Source organism: Pseudophryne corroboree, assembly GCF_028390025.1.
Source record: "Pseudophryne corroboree isolate aPseCor3 chromosome 3 unlocalized genomic scaffold, aPseCor3.hap2 SUPER_3_unloc_4, whole genome shotgun sequence".
NCBI lineage: Eukaryota > Metazoa > Chordata > Amphibia > Anura > Myobatrachidae > Pseudophryne > Pseudophryne corroboree.
This window is the reverse complement of record NW_026967530.1, coordinates 3,964,045-3,984,501: the sequence shown is the minus strand read 5'-3', so window position 1 is coordinate 3,984,501 and position 20,457 is coordinate 3,964,045. Positions and strand designations below refer to the sequence as shown.

The window sequence follows — 20,457 nt, the reverse complement described above, 5'->3', positions numbered from 1 at the left end:
CAAACGAGCGGGAAGAAGACTTCCGGTTCCGGCATGAGAGCGTGAGCAGCGTCTCTCATCAGCTCCGCAACTAGCCCCAGCTTTTGATGCTATCAAAGCTGTCTACCTCACGAACCCACAGGTCAAGGTCCCCCCGCCGCACGGAGGTCACAATGGACAAATACCTGGCCGCGTCTCTGGCTTCGAAAACACCAACACCGCTACAGCAGACGCGTCAGGAGAAACGCCGTGGAGAGCACAACATGGCGCCGGGTGCGGATACAGCTCCGGGGACGCCAGCATCTAAGAAGGTGATACCAGACCTCTTTTCTGAGACTGCGACAGGTGGAGATGGGAATACTGGCTCAGGTACATTTACCTCAACATACGCTGATATGATAGCTGCTATTCAAGCAACTGTTGAACCCCTTTTAAATAAGGCTGTGTCAGATATTACTAATCAGCTTCAACATCTTAATATGAGAGTGTCTGATACTGAAAGCCACATCAGTACTGCTAGAGACGACATAGACACTTTACAGAAAGAAGTCCGTATGTTAACGACTGATAATACACGCCTTTCTGAGAAGTTAGATAATATAGAAAATAGAACAAGGAGAAATAATTTAAGAATTATTGGCCTCCCTGAATCGCTGGTTGGAGCTTCTCTTGCCCATTTTGTGAGAATCACGCTTCCTAAGATGCTGCATATCGAAGATGCTTGTGCCGATCTTATAATCGAAAGAGTACATAGAATTGGGGGCACAGCACAGCCTCCCCCGAATCGCCCGAGAGCAGTTATTTTTAAGACCTTAAATTATTTGCATAAGCAAGAGATATGGAAAGCAGCACGTAAAGTTAAGAACCTGGAATGGGAGGGCCATTCCCTAAGATTGTTTCAGGACTTTTCGGTGGAGCTATCTAAGCTAAGGAAATCGTTCTCACCAGTGTGTTCTGCTTTGGTTAAAGATCAACGCAAGTTCTTCATGATGTTCCCAGCAAGGTTGCGGATTTTTACTGATTCGGGACAATTAGACTTTACTAATGCAGCGGATGCGGCAGCCTTTCTGAAGGAGGAAGTCGATGGAAAACGTAATTCTAACAGTATCGAGGGGTGACTTTACCTTTTAAGTGATCGCTTCTGATTCTTTAAATATGCCTGTTTTCTAGTTTATGTGCATATCTGTTATTAGAGCCATGAAATTATGGTGACAGTTTTGTCTAGATGGTATTTGTGCCAGATTTAGGCTGGGGCAAAAGGAGGAGCTGAGCCGGATTTTTCTCAGTTTATGGTTATGTTTCTACTGGATCTCCCTATGTCTGGAGCCTTGGAGGTGCAGACTGGGGTTAAAAGCTGGGAGTCTTCTTTGCAAATGTTGTTATTCTGCTCAAATTGTTCTATTACCGACAAGATTCGGTTTGTTTATGTAGTGGTTTGTGTGTGTCCCCTATTGTTCTTCCCTTACTCTCCCCCTCTATTTCCTCTTTGTCTGACTTCACAATTCGAAACTATATTTAATAGCATGTTTTCATAAGGTATTAATGTCAGTTAAAATTGGATCGTTAAACATTCGTGGTATCCATACACCAGCTAAGCGTCGGAAATTATTGACATATCTCAATAAATTGTCTGTGGATATTATCTGTTTACAAGAAACGCACTTGCTGGCTCCTGAAGTCAAGAAACTACAAATGTTAAATTGGGTATTACTGGGATCGGCATCATATACCACAAAATCAAGCGGAGTGGCAATCCTTGCTAAACGCTCTCTTGATCTTCAGGTTATCTCAGTAGATAGTGACTTAGAGGGCCGTTATGTCATAGTAAAAATAGCAATGGCAGGTTTTAGTTACGATATTTGCAGTATTTATGCCCCTACGCCGTATAAAAAAATCATTTATGAGACAAATACTAGCCAAACTACATACTTATGATCCATCTACACTGATAATTTGTGGAGATTTTAATTTAATTACGTCCTTTCTAGATCGCTCCCCTCCCCCGAAATCTTTATTACGACTTCCTAAGTTAGGTATTAAATTTTTTACTAAATCACTGAATTTAATAGACTCCTGGCGAGTACTTAATCCCATAGAGAGGGAGTATTCTTGTCTTTCCATGACTCACAACACATGGTCACGTATTGATTACATTTTTGTTGCTAACTCCCTATTTCCTAAAGTTGAATTGGCAACTATAGAGCCTCCGGTTTTATCAGATCATGGATTAATCTGCACAGTCCTACGCATAAATAAACCTAATAATACCAACCCAGTGTGGAAGTTCCCGGCTTATTTGATTAATTCAAAATTATTTAAAGATAATCTAATGCAAAAGTGGAAGGATTATGTTTCTTATAATGAGGAATATGCAAAGGAGAATCCCCCAATTTTTTGGCAGACAACCAAAGTAGTTTTAAGAGGTGATCTCATACAATACCAATCCCAAATGTCAAAAAAGAGAAAGGATTTATATATCAATCTTCAATCTCAGCTCTCTAATGCGTTTCAATTATTTAAGCAATCCCCTTCTCCTCTTACTAAGACTCAATATACTAATGCACAAATACATTTTAATGAATTCCTTAAAATAAGCGGAGATAAATATTTGTTTAATGTCAATTCTAAGTTCTACAGATTTGGTAATAAGACTGGAAAACTTCTTACCAATCTTCTACAAGGATCTAGACGGAAAACAGTAGTACACCCTTTAAAAACTTCAGATGGCTCTCTTACTACGTCTGACCAGCAAATAGCGAGTATTTTGCAGACTTTTTATAAAAATCTATATTCCCCCCCTTTAGATACTAAAGAATCTGAACTTACTTCCTCTTTATTTTGGGACTCTCTTCCTTTACCTCAGCTCTCTAATCCCCATTCACAATCATTGATAGACCCGATTACTACTGAAGAAATATCTACAGTTATTAGACAGCTGAAAGCAGCAAAGGCCCCGGGCCCAGACGGCTTTTCTACCGAATTTTATCATCTAATGAGTCCGCTTATAGTTAAACCATTAGCAGATTGTTTTAACCATATTATCACAAATGGTGAACTCCCTTTACACTTTTCGGATGCGATTATTAAGGTCTTACCTAAAGAAGGGCGAGATTTAAATATACCAGGGTCATATAGACCTATATCGCTCCTAAACAATGATTATAAGATATTTACAAAAATACTAGCTGAACGTTTAAAACCGATTCTGCCATCACTGATCCATAGAGATCAGACTGGATTTATTACAGGACGCCACTCAGTGGTGAATGTAAGAAGGGTCCTGGCTGCGATTCAACATGTATGCTCTAATGCTTTTTCTTCATCTTCTAATTCGATAGTAGTCACATTAGATGCGGAAAAAGCATTTGACTTAGTTTTATGGCCTCATTTATTTAAAACCCTATCTAATTTTGGCTTTCCCCCCCAATTTATTAATATTCTTCGTACTATATACTCTAATCCTAAATCTCAGGTAGCTTGTAACGGTATTCTATCTTCTTCCTTCTTATTAGGCAGAGGAACTAGGCAAGGTTGTCCCTTGTCCCCTCTCCTTTTCGCTATTGCGATTGAACCTTTAGCGGTTGCTATTCGAGAGTCATCGACGATTGAAGGCATCAAAATCAATTCGGTAGAATTAAAGATTGGCTTATTTGCAGATGATGCCCTTCTTTTCCTTTCAAACCCTATTAGTTCCTTACCAGCTTTGTTTAATCTGATTGATTCCTTTAGCAAAATATCGGGATATAAAATAAATATAACAAAATCAGAAGTACTCTTGTTAGGAAATACAAATCCTGATTTTTTGAAATTTATGAACATCCCACTAGCTCTTGCTCCTTCCCGTTTTAAATATTTAGGAATACAGATTTGCTCGGATCTCTCTCAGATGTATTCGGCCAATTTTACTCCAGTAATAGCCAAAATAGCATTAAGACTTGAGTCATGGAAAGATTTGCCGCTCTCTCTCTTGGGAAGATTGGCTGTTGTTCAATCTATTTTATTTCCGAAACTGTTTTATTGTATGCAACAAATCCCAATAGCTTTATCTGCTTCGGATATTAAGAAATTAGATTCTATATTTTTCAAATTTATCTGGCAAGGTAAACGCCCACGGATCTCTAGGGCAAAAATGATTGTACATAAACGGAAAGGAGGATTGGGATATCCTGATGTGCCAGCTTATTCACTTTCTATTTTTTTCAGATATATTAATGCCTGGATTTTAAACAAATCTGAATACGTAGATTTTGATTTAGAATCAGCTATATTTTACCCATATGCTCCGGGAGCACTACTACAATCCAAATTAGCAGTAATCCCTCAATGGATTAAGTCTCATATTCTTTTCAAAGATACCTATACAGCATGGCTAGCCATAAATAACAAATTTAAAACTAATCCTTATGTGACTCAATTTATATCATTGTGGGGAAATCCTTCATTCCCTCCAACTTTGACTAATTCAAGATTTACAGTGTGGAAGAAGAAAGGGCTAGATTTGTCATACAAAGTTTTTGACCCAGGAGGCTTAATTTCAACATTTTCTGATATATGTCTTACTTATTCTATTCCACAAAACCATATGTTCATGTATTTCCAAACACGTCATTTTTTAACTTCTATTAAGGCATCAAAACCTTTTATACCTAAAGTGGGTGTTCATGTGTCACAAGTGAAATCTGTGGATATGTTACTCACTTTTCTTTTGAATAAAGGTTATAAAGTTAAATATTTATATCAATTAATAATGGGTGATAATGAACATGTGCAATGGGATAATTTGCTGCAGAAATGGAAAGCAGATATTCCTTCATTTTCAGACATCCCAGAATTGATAGAGCTAGCTGGTATTTCTCTTAAAGCTTTGTCTTCTGCATATTTGCAGGAGGTCTATATACGGATATTACATAGAGCATATATTACTCCGCATCAAAGGAGACATATGGTAAAGGATGAACAGGGGAACTGCCTTAAATGTGGAGCTGCAATTGCAAATTTTATTCATTGCACATGGGATTGCTATAAGTTAAGACACTTTTGGTGTAAGATAATGTGCTTTATAAATTCAGTGTTTGACCTCCAGCTGAAACCGGATGCGAAAGCCTGTCTGGGTCTTAGTTTATCCGTTTGGTATTTAGGGCATAATAAAAAACATATCTTACCTCTTCTTATTACTATTCTTACTATAAGTAAGAAATGTATACTACTACATTGGACTAAAAAGTCAGCCCCTACAGTTGCAGAAGTTAAATGTAAGTTAACAAATATGTTATATTATGAAAAAAAATACGTGTGTTCAAATGTGGCTGTGAATATACAAAAGTTTTATCTCAAATGGGCTCCATTTATAAATACACTAGAATCTGAGACTCAAACACAAATTTACAGAATTTTTGGCGATTTTCCTCTGTAAGATTGGTATAACTTTGAAATGTGACTCAGTTCCCCTTTTAGAAGGTTTAGATGGATAAGAACATAATTAAATAATTGATCCTACACCGGATTATTCACTTTTTGTATTTGAAAGATTTTGAATTGTGGAGTATAGTCTAATGTCTATTTTCTTTTTCCTTTCTATTTCTATTTTCTTCTATCTCTTCTTGGTCTTCTTCTATTCTAAATTCTTTTCCCTCCCTCCCTCCCTCCCAGGTATTTTAATTTGTGATTAGGGACTGTTATTAGTCAATAAGGTTTGATTATTTCAGGGCTATGTCTCGAGAATGTCAGAGAAGAGATTAAGGATGAAGATAATGCTTTTATTTGTAGTTATGTATCTATATTCTTAACATAGAGATAACTCTGGTTATAACTGACATACATCTAATGTTAAGCATTGTAACAAGCCTGTTATTATGATTTTGCACTATACAGTCCATTTTTCCTTTCTTTTAAAGAAAAATTGTCTACACTAATTGTTATTTGCTTTAAATACTTATAATATGTATATTGACAAATTTCAATAAAAATATCTTTAAAAAAACAAAAAAAAACAAACGAGCGGGACGGATGAAGGTCTTGTGCATTTATTACTTGGAATAGTTTAACAGAGTTCTCCAAAGACAGGTGAATAGAGATACTACTGTAGGTTAGCGGGTGGCTGAGGATACCGGAACCGTGACCCAGTACTACAAGGAGAAATTCCGAAGGCTGGTTACTGCGGTGTCCAGAACAGGTAGCTGGGAAGGACACGGGAACAGAGTCGGCAGTCTTCGTGAGGCTAAATCAGGAGGCTTGGGTAATTTACTGTAACAGGAACCTGACACTGGAGATGCTGCAGGAGCACAGAGAACTAGCTTCACAGATACTGTGAAAGACGTTGCACTGGCAATTTCCCTCCTCCAGGCCTTCCTGTCTTATAGCAGCTGCTAGAGCTAATTGCCCACAGGGAAGTGATAAATTGGTGAAGTGTGGGCAAGACAGGCTTTTTGCCCACATCCAAGATGGCCACCGGGAACACAGCCCGGCCTGTTCACAGAAGTCCTGCTCCACATCAGCACTGCTAACATGCTGCCAGTCTGCTGAGCTGCCAAACAGTGCCCCTGCCTGTCCTCCCAGCACACCCTGCCCGACGCCAGCAGTCCGCACCTCCGCCAGCTGTTCCTCTCCAAAGGGACCGGACAGGTAAGAGCCGGCTCCTCTGCACAGTCTCCCGCCGGACCGTGACATCTTGAACTGTATGACGTATTGAGGCTGGATGCATGAGGCATCTCGCGCTGGATGTATGAGGCATCTCACACTGCATAGTGTATTGATGCTGGATGTATGAGGCATATCACACTGCAAGGTGTATTGAGGCTGGATGTATGAGGCATCTCACACTGCAAGCTGTATTGAGGCTAGATGTATGAGGCATCTGACACTGCATGGTGCATTGAGGATGGATGGATGTGGCATCTCACACTGCAAGGAGTATTGTGTCTAGATGTATGAGGCATCTCACACTGCAAGGTGTATTGAGGCTGGATGTATGAGGAATCTCGCACTGCAAGATGTATTGAGGCTGGATGTATGAGGCATCTCATGCTGCATGGCGTATTGAGGCATCCCACACTGCAAGGTGTATTGAGGCTAGAAGTATGAGGCATCTCACACTGCATGGTGTATTGAGCTTGGATGTATGAGGCATCTCACACTGCATGGTGTATTGATGCTGGATGTATGAGGCATCTCACTCTGCAAGGTGTATTGAGGCTAGATGTATGTGGCATCTCACACTGCAAGGTGTATTGAGGCTAGATGTATGAGGCATCTCACTCTGAAAGGTGTATTGAGGCTAGATGTATAAGGCATCTCACACTGCATGGTGTATTGATGCTGGATGTATGAGGCATCTCACTCTGCAAGGTGTATTGAGGCTAGATGTATGTGGCATCTCACACTGCAAGGTGTATTGAGGCTAGATGTATGAGGCTTCTCACTCTGAAAGGTGTATTGAGGCTAGATGTATGAGGCATCTCACACTACAAGGTGTATTGAGGCTAGATGTATAAGGCATTTCACACTGCAAGGTGTATTGAGGCTGGATGTATGAGGAATCTCATGCTGCATGGCGTATTGAGGCATCTCACACGGCATGGTGTATTGAGGCTAGATATATGAGGCATCTCACACTGCATGGTGTATTGAGGCTGGCTGTATGTGGCATCTCGTGTTGCGTGACGTATTGATGCTGGATGTGTGAGGAATCTCACACTGCATGGTGTATTGAGGCTGGATGTATTAGGCATCTCGTGCTGCATGGCGTATTGATGTTGGATGTATGAGGAATCTCACACTGCATGGTGTATTGAGGCTGGATGTATGAGGCATCTCACACTGCAAGGTTTATTGAGGCTAGATGTATGAGGCATCTCACACTGCAAGGTGCATTGAGGCTAGATGTATGAGGCATCTCACACTGCAAGGTGCATTGAGGATGGATGTATGAGGCATCTCACACTGCAAGGTGTATTGAGGCTGGATGTATGAGGCATCTCAAACTGTAAGGTTTATTGAGGCTAGATGTATGAGGCATCTCACACTGCAAGGTGTATTGAGGCTGGATGTATGAGGCATCTCACTCTGAAAGGTGTATTGAGGCTAGATGTATGAGGCATCTCACACTGCAAGGTGTATTAAGGATGGATGTATGAGGCACCTAACTCTGAAAGATGTATTGAGGCTAGATGTATGAGGCATCTCACTCTGAAAGGTGTATTGAGGCTAGATCTATGATGCATCTCACACTGCAAGGTGTATTGAGGCTAGATGTATATGGCATCTCACACTGCAAGGTGTATTGAGGCTGGATGTATGAGGAACCTCATGCTGCATGGTGTATTGAGGCTAGATATATGAGGCATCTCACACTGCATGGTGATTGAGGCTGGCTGTATGAGGCATCTCGTGTTGCGTGACGAATTGAGGATGGATGTATTAAGCATCTTGCACTGTAGGACGTATTGAGGCTGGATGTATGAGGTATCTTGTGCTGCATGGCGTATTGAGGCTGGATGTTTGAAGCATCTCACACTGCATGGCGTATTGAGGTTGGCTTTATGAGGCATCTAACACTGCATGGTGTACAGAGGCTGGATGTATGAGACATCAAACACTGCTTGGCGTATTGAGGCATCTCACAATGCATGGTGTATTCAGGCTAGATGTATGAGGCATCTAACACTGCAAGGTGTATTGATGCTGGATGTATGAGGCATCTCGCGCTGCATGGTGTATTGAGGCTGGTTGTATGAGGGATCTCGTGCTGCATGATGTACTGAGGCTAGATGTACGAGGCATCTCACATTGCAAGGTGTATTAAGGCTAGATGTATGAGGCATCTCACACTGCAAGGTGTATTGAGGCTAGATGTATGAGGCATCTCACACTGCATGGTGTATTGAGCTTGGATGTATGAGGCATCTCACACTGCATGGTGTATTGATGCTGGATGTATGAGGCATCTCACTCTGCAAGGTGTATTGAGGCTAGATGTATGTGGCATCTCACACTGCAAGGTGTATTGAGGCTAGATGTATGAGGCATCTCACTCTGAAAGGTGTATTGAGGCTAGATGTATAAGGCATCTCACACTGCAATGTGTATTAAGGCTAGATGTATGTGGCATCTCACACTGCAAGGTGTATTGATGCTAGATGTATAAGACATCTCACACTGCAAGGTGAATTGAGGCCGGATGTATGAGGAATCTCATGCTGCATGGCGTATTGAGGAATCTAACACTGCATGGTGTATTGAGGCTAGATATAGAAGGCATCTCACACTGCATGATGCATTGAGGCTGGCTGTATGTGGCATCTCGTGTTGCGTGACGTATTGAAGCTGGATGTATTAGGCATCTCGAGCTGCATGGCGTATTGAGGCTGGATGTATGAGGCATCTCACACTGCATAGTGTATTGATGCTGGATACATGAGGCATCTCACACTGCAAGGTGTATTGAGGCTGGATGTATGAGACATCTCACACTGCAAGGTGTATTGAGGCTAGATGTATGAGGCATCTGACACTGCAGGTTGCATTGAGGATGGATGTGGCATCACACACTGCAAGGTGTATTGAGGCTAGATGTATGAGGCATCTCACACTGCACGGTGTATTAAGGCTAGATGTATGAGGCATCTCACACTGCAAGGTGTATTGAGGCTGGACGTATGAGGAATCTCGCGCTACATGATGTATTGAGGCTGGATGTATGAGGCATCTCATGCTGCATGGCATATTGAGGCATTTCACACTGCATGGTGTATTGAGGCTAGATATATGAGGCATCTCACACTGCATGGTGTTTTGAGGCTGGCTATGTGAGGCATCTCGCGCTGCGTGATGTATTAAGGAAGAATGTATGAGGCATCTCGCGCTGTGTAGCATATTGAGGCTAGATGTATGAGGCATCTTGCGCTGTATGACGTATTGAGGCTGGATGTATGAGGCCTCTCGCACTGCAAGGTGTATTGCGGCTAGATATATGAGGCATCTCACACTGCATGCTGTATTGAGGCTGGCTGTATGAGGTATCTCGAGCTGTGTGACGTACTGAGGACTGATTTATGAGGCATCTCACACTTCAAGTTGTATTGAGGCTGGATGTATGAGGCATCTCAAACTGCAAGGTTTATTGAGCCTAGATGTATGAGGCATCTCACTCTGCAAGGTGTATTGAGGCTAGATGTATGAGGCATCTCACACTACAAGGTGTATTGAGGCTAGATGTATAAGGCATTTCACACTGCAAGGTGTATTGAGGCTGGATGTATGAGGAATCTCATGCTGCATGGCGTATTGAGGCATCTCACACGGCATGGTGTATTGAGGCTAGATATATGAGGCATCTCACACTGCATGGTGTATTGAGGCTGGCTGTATGTGGCATCTCGTGTTGCGTGACGTATTGATGCTGGATGTGTGAGGAATCTCACACTGCATGGTGTATTGAGGCTGGATGTATTAGGCATCTCGTGCTGCATGGCGTATTGATGTTGGATGTATGAGGAATCTCACACTGCATGGTGTATTGAGGCTGGATGTATGAGGCATCTCACACTGCAAGGTTTATTGAGGCTAGATGTATGAGGCATCTCACACTGCAAGGTGCATTGAGGCTAGATGTATGAGGCATCTCACACTGCAAGGTGCATTGAGGATGGATGTATGAGGCATCTCACACTGCAAGGTGTATTGAGGCTGGATGTATGAGGCATCTCAAACTGTAAGGTTTATTGAGGCTAGATGTATGAGGCATCTCACACTGCAAGGTGTATTGAGGATGGATGTATGAGGCATCTCACTCTGAAAGGTGTATTGAGGCTAGATGTATGAGGCATCTCACACTGCAAGGTGTATTAAGGATGGATGTATGAGGCACCTAACTCTGAAAGATGTATTGAGGCTAGATGTATGAGGCATCTCACTCTGAAAGGTGTATTGAGGCTAGATCTATGATGCATCTCACACTGCAAGGTGTATTGAGGCTAGATGTATATGGCATCTCACACTGCAAGGTGTATTGAGGCTGGATGTATGAGGAACCTCATGCTGCATGGTGTATTGAGGCTAGATATATGAGGCATCTCACACTGCATGGTGATTGAGGCTGGCTGTATGAGGCATCTCGTGTTGCGTGACGAATTGAGGATGGATGTATTAAGCATCTTGCACTGTAGGACGTATTGAGGCTGGATGTATGAGGTATCTTGTGCTGCATGGCGTATTGAGGCTGGATGTTTGAAGCATCTCACACTGCATGGCGTATTGAGGTTGGCTTTATGAGGCATCTAACACTGCATGGTGTACTGAGGCTGGATGTATGAGACATCAAACACTGCATGGCGTATTGAGGCATCTCACAATGCATGGTGTATTCAGGCTAGATGTATGAGGCATCTAACACTGCAAGGTGTATTGATGCTGGATGTATGAGGCATCTCGCGCTGCATGGTGTATTGAGGCTGGTTGTATGAGGGATCTCGTGCTGCATGATGTACTGAGGCTAGATGTACGAGGCATCTCACATTGCAAGGTGTATTAAGGCTAGATGTATGAGGCATCTCACACTGCAAGGTGTATTGAGGCTAGATGTATGAGGCATCTCACACTGCATGGTGTATTGAGCTTGGATGTATGAGGCATCTCACACTGCATGGTGTATTGATGCTGGATGTATGAGGCATCTCACTCTGCAAGGTGTATTGAGGCTAGATGTATGTGGCATCTCACACTGCAAGGTGTATTGAGGCTAGATGTATGAGGCATCTCACTCTGAAAGGTGTATTGAGGCTAGATGTATAAGGCATCTCACACGGCAATGTGTATTAAGGCTAGATGTATGTGGCATCTCACACTGCAAGGTGTATTCAGGCTAGATGTATGAGGCATCTCACTCTGTAAGGTGTATTGAGGCTAGATGTATAAGGCATCTCACACTGCAAGGTGTATTGAGGCTAGATGTATGAGGCATCTCCCTCTGTAAGGTGTATTGAGGCTAGATGTATAAGGCATCTCACACTGCAAGTTGTATTGAGGCTAGATGTATGAGGCATCTCACACTGTAAGGTGTATTGAGGCTGGATGTTTGAGGCATCTCACACTGCAAGGTGTATTGATGCTAGATGTATAAGACATCTCACACTGCAAGGTGTATTGAGGCCGGATGTATGAGGAATCTCATGCTGCATGGCGTATTGAGGAATCTAACACTGCATGGTGTATTGAGGCTAGATATAGAAGGCATCTCACACTGCATGATGTATTGAGGCTGGCTGTATGTGGCATCTCGTGTTGCGTGACGTATTGAAGCTGGATGTATTAGGCATCTCGAGCTGCATGGCGTATTGAGGCTGGATGTATGAGGCATCTCACACTGCATAGTGTATTGATGCTGGATGCATGAGGCATCTCACACTGCAAGGTGTATTGAGGCTGGATGTATGAGACATCTCACACTGCAAGGAGTATTGAGGCTAGATGTATGAGGCATCTGACACTGCAGGTTGCATTGAGGATGGATGTGGCATCACACACTGCAAGGTGTATTGAGGCTAGATGTATGAGGCATCTCACACTGCACAGTGTATTGAGGCTAGATGTATGAGGCATCTCACACTGCAAGGTGTATTGAGGCTGGACGTATGAGGAATCTCGCGCTACATGATGTATTGAGGCTGGATGTATGAGGCATCTCATGCTGCATGGCATATTGAGGCATTTCACACTGCATGGTGTATTGAGGCTAGATATATGAGGCATCTCACACTGCATGGTGTATTGAGGCTGGCTATGTGAGGCATCTCGCGCTGCGTGATGTATTAAGGAAGAATGTATGAGGCATCTCGCGCTGTGTAGCATATTGAGGCTAGATGTATGAGGCATCTTGCGCTGTATGACGTATTGAGGCTGGATGTATGAGGCCTCTCGCACTGCAAGGTGTATTGCGGCTAGATATATGAGGCATCTCACACTGCATGCTGTATTGAGGCTGGCTGTATGAGGTATCTCGAGCTGTGTGACGTACTGAGGACTGATTTATGAGGCATCTCACACTGCAAGTTGTATTGAGGCTGGATGTATGAGGCATCTCACACTGCAAGGTTTATTGAGCCTAGATGTATGAGGCATCTCACTCTGCATGGTGTATTGAGGCTAGATGTATGAGGCATCTCACACTACAAGGTGTATTGAGGCTAGATGTATAAGGCATTTCACACTGCAAGGTGTATTGAGGCTGGATGTATGAGGAATCTCATGCTGCATGGCGTATTGAGGCATCTCACACGGCATGGTGTATTGAGGCTAGATATATGAGGCATCTCACACTGCATGGTGTATTGAGGCTGGCTGTATGTGGCATCTCGTGTTGCGTGACGTATTGATGCTGGATGTGTGAGGAATCTCACACTGCATGGTGTATTGAGGCTGGATGTATTAGGCATCTCGTGCTGCATGGCGTATTGATGTTGGATGTATGAGGAATCTCAAACTGCATGGTTTATTGAGGCTAGATGTATGAGGCATCTCACACTGCAAGGTGCATTGAGGCTAGATGTATGAGGCATCTCACACTGCAAGGTGCATTGAGGATGGATGTATGAGGCATCTCACACTGCAAGGTGTATTGAGGCTGGATGTATGAGGCATCTCAAACTGTAAGGTTTATTGAGGCTAGATGTATGAGGCATCTCACACTGCAAGGTGTATTGAGGATGGATGTATGAGGCACCTAACTCTGAAAGATGTATTGAGGCTAGATGTATGAGGCATCTCACTCTGAAAGGTGTATTGAGGCTAGATCTATGATGCATCTCACACTGCAAGGTGTATTGAGGCTAGATGTATATGGCATCTCACACTGCAAGGTGTATTGAGGCTGGATGTATGAGGAACCTCATGCTGCATGGTGTATTGAGGCTAGATATATGAGGCATCTCACACTGCATGGTGATTGAGGCTGGCTGTATGAGGCATCTCGTGTTGCGTGACGAATTGAGGATGGATGTATTAAGCATCTTGCACTGTAGGACGTATTGAGGCTGGATGTATGAGGTATCTTGTGCTGCATGGCGTATTGAGGCTGGATGTTTGAAGCATCTCACACTGCATGGCGTATTGAGGTTGGCTTTATGAGGCATCTAACACTGCATGGTGTATTGAGGCTGGATGTATGAGACATCAAACACTGCATGGCGTATTGAGGCATCTCACAATGCATGGTGTATTGAGGCTAGATGTATGAGGCATCTAACACTGCAAGGTGTATTGAGGCTGGATGTATGAGGCATCTCACGCTGCATGGTGTATTGAGGCTGGTTGTATGAGGGATCTCGTGCTGCATGATGTACTGAGGCTAGATGTACGAGGCATCTCACATTGCAAGGTGTATTAAGGCTAGATGTATGAGGCATCTCACACTGCAAGGTGTATTGAGGCTAGATGTATGAGGCATCTCACACTGCATGGTGTATTGAGCTTGGATGTATGAGGCATCTCACACTGCATGGTGTATTGATGCTGGATGTATGAGGCATCTCACTCTGCAAGGTGTATTGAGGCTAGATGTATGTGGCATCTCACACTGCAAGGTGTATTGAGGCTAGATGTATGAGGCATCTCACTCTGAAAGGTGTATTGAGGCTAGATGTATAAGGCATCTCACACTGCAAGGTGTATTGAGACTGGATGCATGGAATCTCATGCTGCATGGCGTATTGAGGCATGTCACACTGCATGGTGTATTGAGGCTGGCTGTATGTGGCATCTCGTGTTGCATGGCGTGTTGAGGCTGGATGTATTAGGCATCTTGTGTCACGTCTGAGGATTCTTGTGGATCCGGATTTGGGGAAGGTGATTCTGGTGCACTTGGATCTTTGAATAACAAACGAGCGGGACGGATGAAGGTCTTGTGCATTTATTACTTGGAATAGTTTAACAGAGTTCTCCAAAGACAGGTGAATAGAGATACTACTGTAGGTTAGCGGGTGGCTGAGGATACCGGAACCGTGACCCAGTACTACAAGGAGAAATTCCGAAGGCTGGTTACTGCGGTGTCCAGAACAGGTAGCTGGGAAGGACACGGGAACAGAGTCGGCAGTCTTCGTGAGGCTAAATCAGGAGGCTTGGGTAATTTGCTGTAACAGGAACCTGACACTGGAGATGCTGCAGGAGCACAGAGAACTAGCTTCACAGATACTGTGAAAGACGTTGCACTGGCAATTTCCCTCCTCCAGGCCTTCCTGTCTTATAGCAGCTGCTAGAGCTAATTGCCCACAGGGAAGTGATAAATTGGTGAAGTGTGGGCAAGACAGGCTTTTTGCCCACATCCAAGATGGCCACCGGGAACACAGCCCGGCCTGTTCATAGAAGTCCTGCTCCACAGCAGCACTGCTAACATGCTGCCAGTCTGCTGAGCTGCCAAACAGTGCCCCTGCCTGTCCTCCCAGCACACCCTGCCCGACGCCAGCAGTCCGCACCTCCGCCAGCTGGTCCTCTCCAAAGGGACCGGACAGGTAAGAGCCGGCTCCTCTGCACAGTCTCCCGCCGGACCGAGACATCTTGAACTGTATGACGTATTGAGGCTGCATGTATGAGGCATCTCACACTGCATAGTGTATTGATGCTGGATGTATGAGGCATATCACACTGCAAGGTGTATTGAGGCTGGATGTATGAGGCATATCACACTGCAAGGTGTATTGAGGCTGGATGTATGAGGCATCTCACACTGCAAGGTGTATTGAGGCTAGATGTATGAGGCATCTGACACTGCATGGTGCATTGAGGATGGATGGATATGGCATCTCACACTGCAAGGAGTATTGTGTCTAGATGTATGAGGCATCTCACACTGCAAGATGTATTGAGGCTGGATGTATGAGGCATCTCATGCTGCATGGCGTATTGAGGCATCCCACACTGCATGGTGTATTGAGGCTAGAAATATGAGGCATCTCACACTGCATGCTGTATTGAGGCTGGCTGTATGAGGTATCTCGTGCTGTGTGACGTACTGAGGATTGATTAATGAAGCATCTCACACTGCAAGGTGTATTGAGGCTGGATGTATGAGGCATATCACACTGCAAGGTTTATTGAGGCTAGATGTATGAGGTATCTCACTCTGCAAGGTGTATTGAGGCTAGATGTATAAGGCATCTCACACTGCAAGGTGTATTGAGGCTAGATGTATAAGACATCTCACACTGCAAGGTGTATTGAGCCCGGGTGTATGAGGAATCTCATGCTGCATGGCACATTGAGGAATCTCACACTGCATGGTGTATTGAGGCTAGATATAGGAGGCATCTCACACTGCATGGTGTAGTGAGGATGGCTGTATGTGGCATCTCGTGTTGCGTGACGTATTGAGGCTGGATGTATTAGGCATCTCGAGCTGCATGGCGTATTGAGGTTGGATGTATGAGGCATCTCACACTGCATAGTGTATTGATGCTGGATGTATGAGGCATCTCACACTGCAAGGTGTATTGAGGCTGGATGTATGAAACATCTCACACTGCAAGGTGTATTGAGGCTAGATGTATGAGGCATCTGACACTGCAGGTTGCATTGAGGATGGATGTGGCATCACACACTGCAAGGTGTATTGAGGCTAGATGTATGAGGCATCTCACACTGCACAGTGTATTGAGGCTAGATGTATGAGGCATCTGACGCTGCAGGTTGCATTGAGGATGGATGTGGCATCACACACTGCAAGGTGAATTGAGGCTAGATGTATGAGGCATCTCACACTGCACGGTGTATTGAGGTTAGATGTATGAGGCATCTCACACTGCAAGGTGTATTGAGGCTGGACGTATGAGGAATCTCGCGCTACATGATGTATTGAGGCTGGATGTATGAGGCATCTCATGCTGCTTGGCATATTGAGGCATTTCACACTGCATGGTGTATTGAGGCTATATATATGAGGCATCTCACACTGCATGGTGTATTGAGGCTGGCTATGTGAGGCATCTCGCGCTGCGTGATGTATTGAGGAAGAATGTATGAGGCATCTTGCGCTGTATAGCATATTGAGGCTAGATGTTTGAGGCATCTTGCGCTGTATGACGTATTGAGGCTGGATGTATGAGGCATCTCGCGCTGCATGGTGTATTGAGGCTAGATATATGAGGCATCTCACACTGCATGCTGTATTGAGGCTGGCTGTATGAGGTATCTCGAGCTGTGTGACGTACTGAGGACTGATTTATGAGGCATCTCACACTGCAAGGTTTATTGAGCCTAGATATATGAGGCATCTCACTCTGCAAGGTGTATTGAGGCTAGATGTATGAGGCATCTCACACTACAAGGTGTATTTAGGCTAGATGTATAAGGCATTTCACACTGCAAGGTGTATTGAGGCTGGCTGTATGAGGTATCTCGAGCTGTGTGACGTACTGAGGACTGATTTAAGAGGCATCTCACACTGCAAGGTTTATTTAGCCTAGATGTATGAGGCATCTCACTCTGCAAGGTGTATTGAGGCTAGATGTATGAGGCATCTCACACTACAAGGTGTATTTAGGCTAGATGTATAAGGCATTTCACACTGCAAGGTGTATTGAGGCTGGATGTATGAGGAATCTCATGCTGCATGGCGTATTGAGGCAACTCACACAGCATGGTGTATTGAGGCTAGATATATGAGGCATCTCACACTGCATGGTGTATTGAGGCTGGCTGTATGTGGCATCTCGTGTTGCGTGACGTATTGAGGCTGGATGTATTAGGCATCTCGAGCTGCATGGCGTATTGATGCTGGATGTATGAGGAATCTCACACTGCATGGTGTATTGAGGCTGGATGTATGAGGCATCTCACACTGCAAGGTGCATTGAGGATGGATGTATGAGGCATCTCACACTGCAAGGTGTATTGAGGCTGGATGTATGAGGCATCTCACTCTGAAAGGTGTATTGAGGCTATATGTATAAGGCATCTCACACTGCAAGGTGTATTGAGGATGGATGTATGAGGCATCTAACTCTGAAAGGTGTTTTAAGGCTGGATGTATGAGGAATCTCATGCTGCATGGCGTATTGAGGCATCTCACACGGCATGGTGTATTGAGGCTAGATATATGAGGCATCTCACACTGCATGGTGTATTGATGCTGGCTGTATGTGGCATCTCGTGTTGCGTGACGTATTGAGGCTGGATGTATTAGGCATCTCGCGCTGCATGGCGTATTGATGCTGGATGTATGAGGAATCTCACACTGCATGGTGTATTGAGGCTGCATGTATGAGGCATCTCACACTGCAAGGTTTATTGAGGCTAGATGTATGAGGCATCTCACACTGCAAGGTGTATTGAGGATGGATGTATGAGGCATCTCACTCTGAAAGATGTATTGAGGCTAGATGTATGCGGCATCTCACTCTGAAAGGTGTATTGAGGCTAGATGTATGAGGCATCTCACACTGCAAGGTGTACTGAGGCTAGATGTATATGGCATCTCACACTGCAAGGTGTATTGAGGCTGGATGTATGAGGAACCTCATGCTGCATGGTGTATTGAGGCTAGATATATGAGGCATCTCACACTGCATGGTGATTGAGGCTGGCTGTATGAGGCATCTCGTGTTGCGTGACGAATTGAGGATGGATGTATTAAGCATCTTGCACTGTATGACGTATTGAGGCTGGATGTATGAGGTATCTTGTGCTGCATGGCGTATTGAGGCTGGATGTTTGAAGCATCTCACACTGCATGGTGTATTGAGGTTGGCTTTATGAGGCATTTAACACTGCATGGTGTATTGAGGCTGGATGTATGAGACATCAAACACTGCATGGCGTATTGAGGCATCTCACAATGCATGGTGTATTGAGGTTAGATGTATGAGGCATCTAACACTGCAAGGTGTATTGATGCTGGATGTATGAGGCATCTTGCGCTGCATGGTGTATTGAGGCTGGTTGTATGAGGGATCTCGTGCTGCATGATGTACTGAGGCTAGATGTATGAGGCATCTCACATTGCAAGGTGTATTAAGGCTAGATGTATGAGGCATCTCACACTGCAAGGTGTATTGAGGCTAGATGTATGAGGCATTTTACACTGCATGGTGTATTGAGGCTGGATGTATGAGGCATCTCACATTGCAAGGTGTATTGAGGCTGGATGTATAAGGCATCTCGCGCTGCATGGTGTATTGAGGCTGGTTGTATGAGGGATCTCGTGCTGCATGATGTACTGAGGCTAGATGTATGAGGCATCTCACATATCAAGGTGTATTAAGGCTAGATTTATGAGGCATCTCACACTGCAAGGTGTATTGAGGCTAGATGTATGAGGCATCTCACACTGCATGGTGTATTGAGCTTGGATGTATGAGGCATCTCACACTGCATGGTGTATTGATGCTGGATGTATGAGGCATCTCACTCTGCAAGGTGCATTGAGGATGGATGTATGAGGCATCTCACACTGCAAGGTGTATTGAGGCTGGATGTATGAGGCATCTCAAACTGTAAGGTTTATTGAGGCTAGATGTATGAGGCATCTCACACTGCAAGGTGTATTGAGGCTGGATGTATGAGGCATCTTACTCTGAAAGGTGTATTGAGGCTATATGTATGAGGCATCTCACACTGAAAGGTGTATTGAGGATGGATGGATGAGGCATCTAACTCTGAAAGGTGTATTGAGGCTGGATGTATGAGGAATCTCATGCTGCATGGCGTATTGAGGCATCTCACACGGCATGGTGTATTGAGGCTAGATATATGAGGCATCTCACACTGCATGGTGTATTGAGGCTGGCTGTATGTGGCATCTCGTGTTGCGTGACGTATTGAGGCTGGATGTATTAGGCATCTCGTGCTGCATGGCGTATTGATGCTGGATGTATGAGGAATCTCACACTGCATGGTGTATTGAGGCTGCATGTTTGAGGCATCTCACACTGCAAGGTTTATTGAGGCTAGATGTATGAGGCATCTCACACTGCAAGGTGTATTGAGGATGGATGTATGAATGAGGCATCTCACTCTGAAAGATGTATTGAGGCTAGATGTATGCGGCATATCACTCTGAAAGGTGTATTGAGGCTAGATGTATGAGGCATCTCACACTGCAAGCTGTACTGAGGCTAGATGTATATGGCATCTCACACTGCAAGGTGTATTGAGGCTGGATGTATGAGGAACCTCATGCTGCATGGTGTATTGAGGCTAGATATATGAGGCATCTCACACTGCATGGTGATTGAGGCTGGCTGTATGAGGCATCTCGTGTTGCATGACGTATTGAGGCTGGATGTATTAGGCATCTGGTGCTGCATGGCGTATTGATGCTGGATGTATGAGGAATCTCACACTGCATGGTGTATTGAGGCTTCATGTATGAGGCATCTCACACTGCAAGGTTTATTGAGGCTAGATGTATGAGGCATCTCACACTGCAAGGTGTATTGAGGATGTATGTATGAGGCATCTCACTCTGAAAGATGTATTGAGGCTAGATGTATGCGG

At 44.1% G+C, this 20,457-nt stretch overlaps 1 protein-coding gene across 1 annotated transcript in view; it reads left to right on the top strand.

Annotated features, from left to right (window-relative positions):
• Positions 1-20,457, top strand: part of LOC134984203 (uncharacterized) — a 182,146-nt gene that overhangs the window by 123,599 nt on the left and 38,090 nt on the right. The window contains exons 8-9 of the mRNA XM_063949837.1: positions 122-1,071; positions 15,379-15,476. Coding sequence (XP_063805907.1) covers positions 122-1,071; positions 15,379-15,476 — 1,048 coding nt within the window. The remainder of the gene's footprint in view (positions 1-121; positions 1,072-15,378; positions 15,477-20,457) is intronic.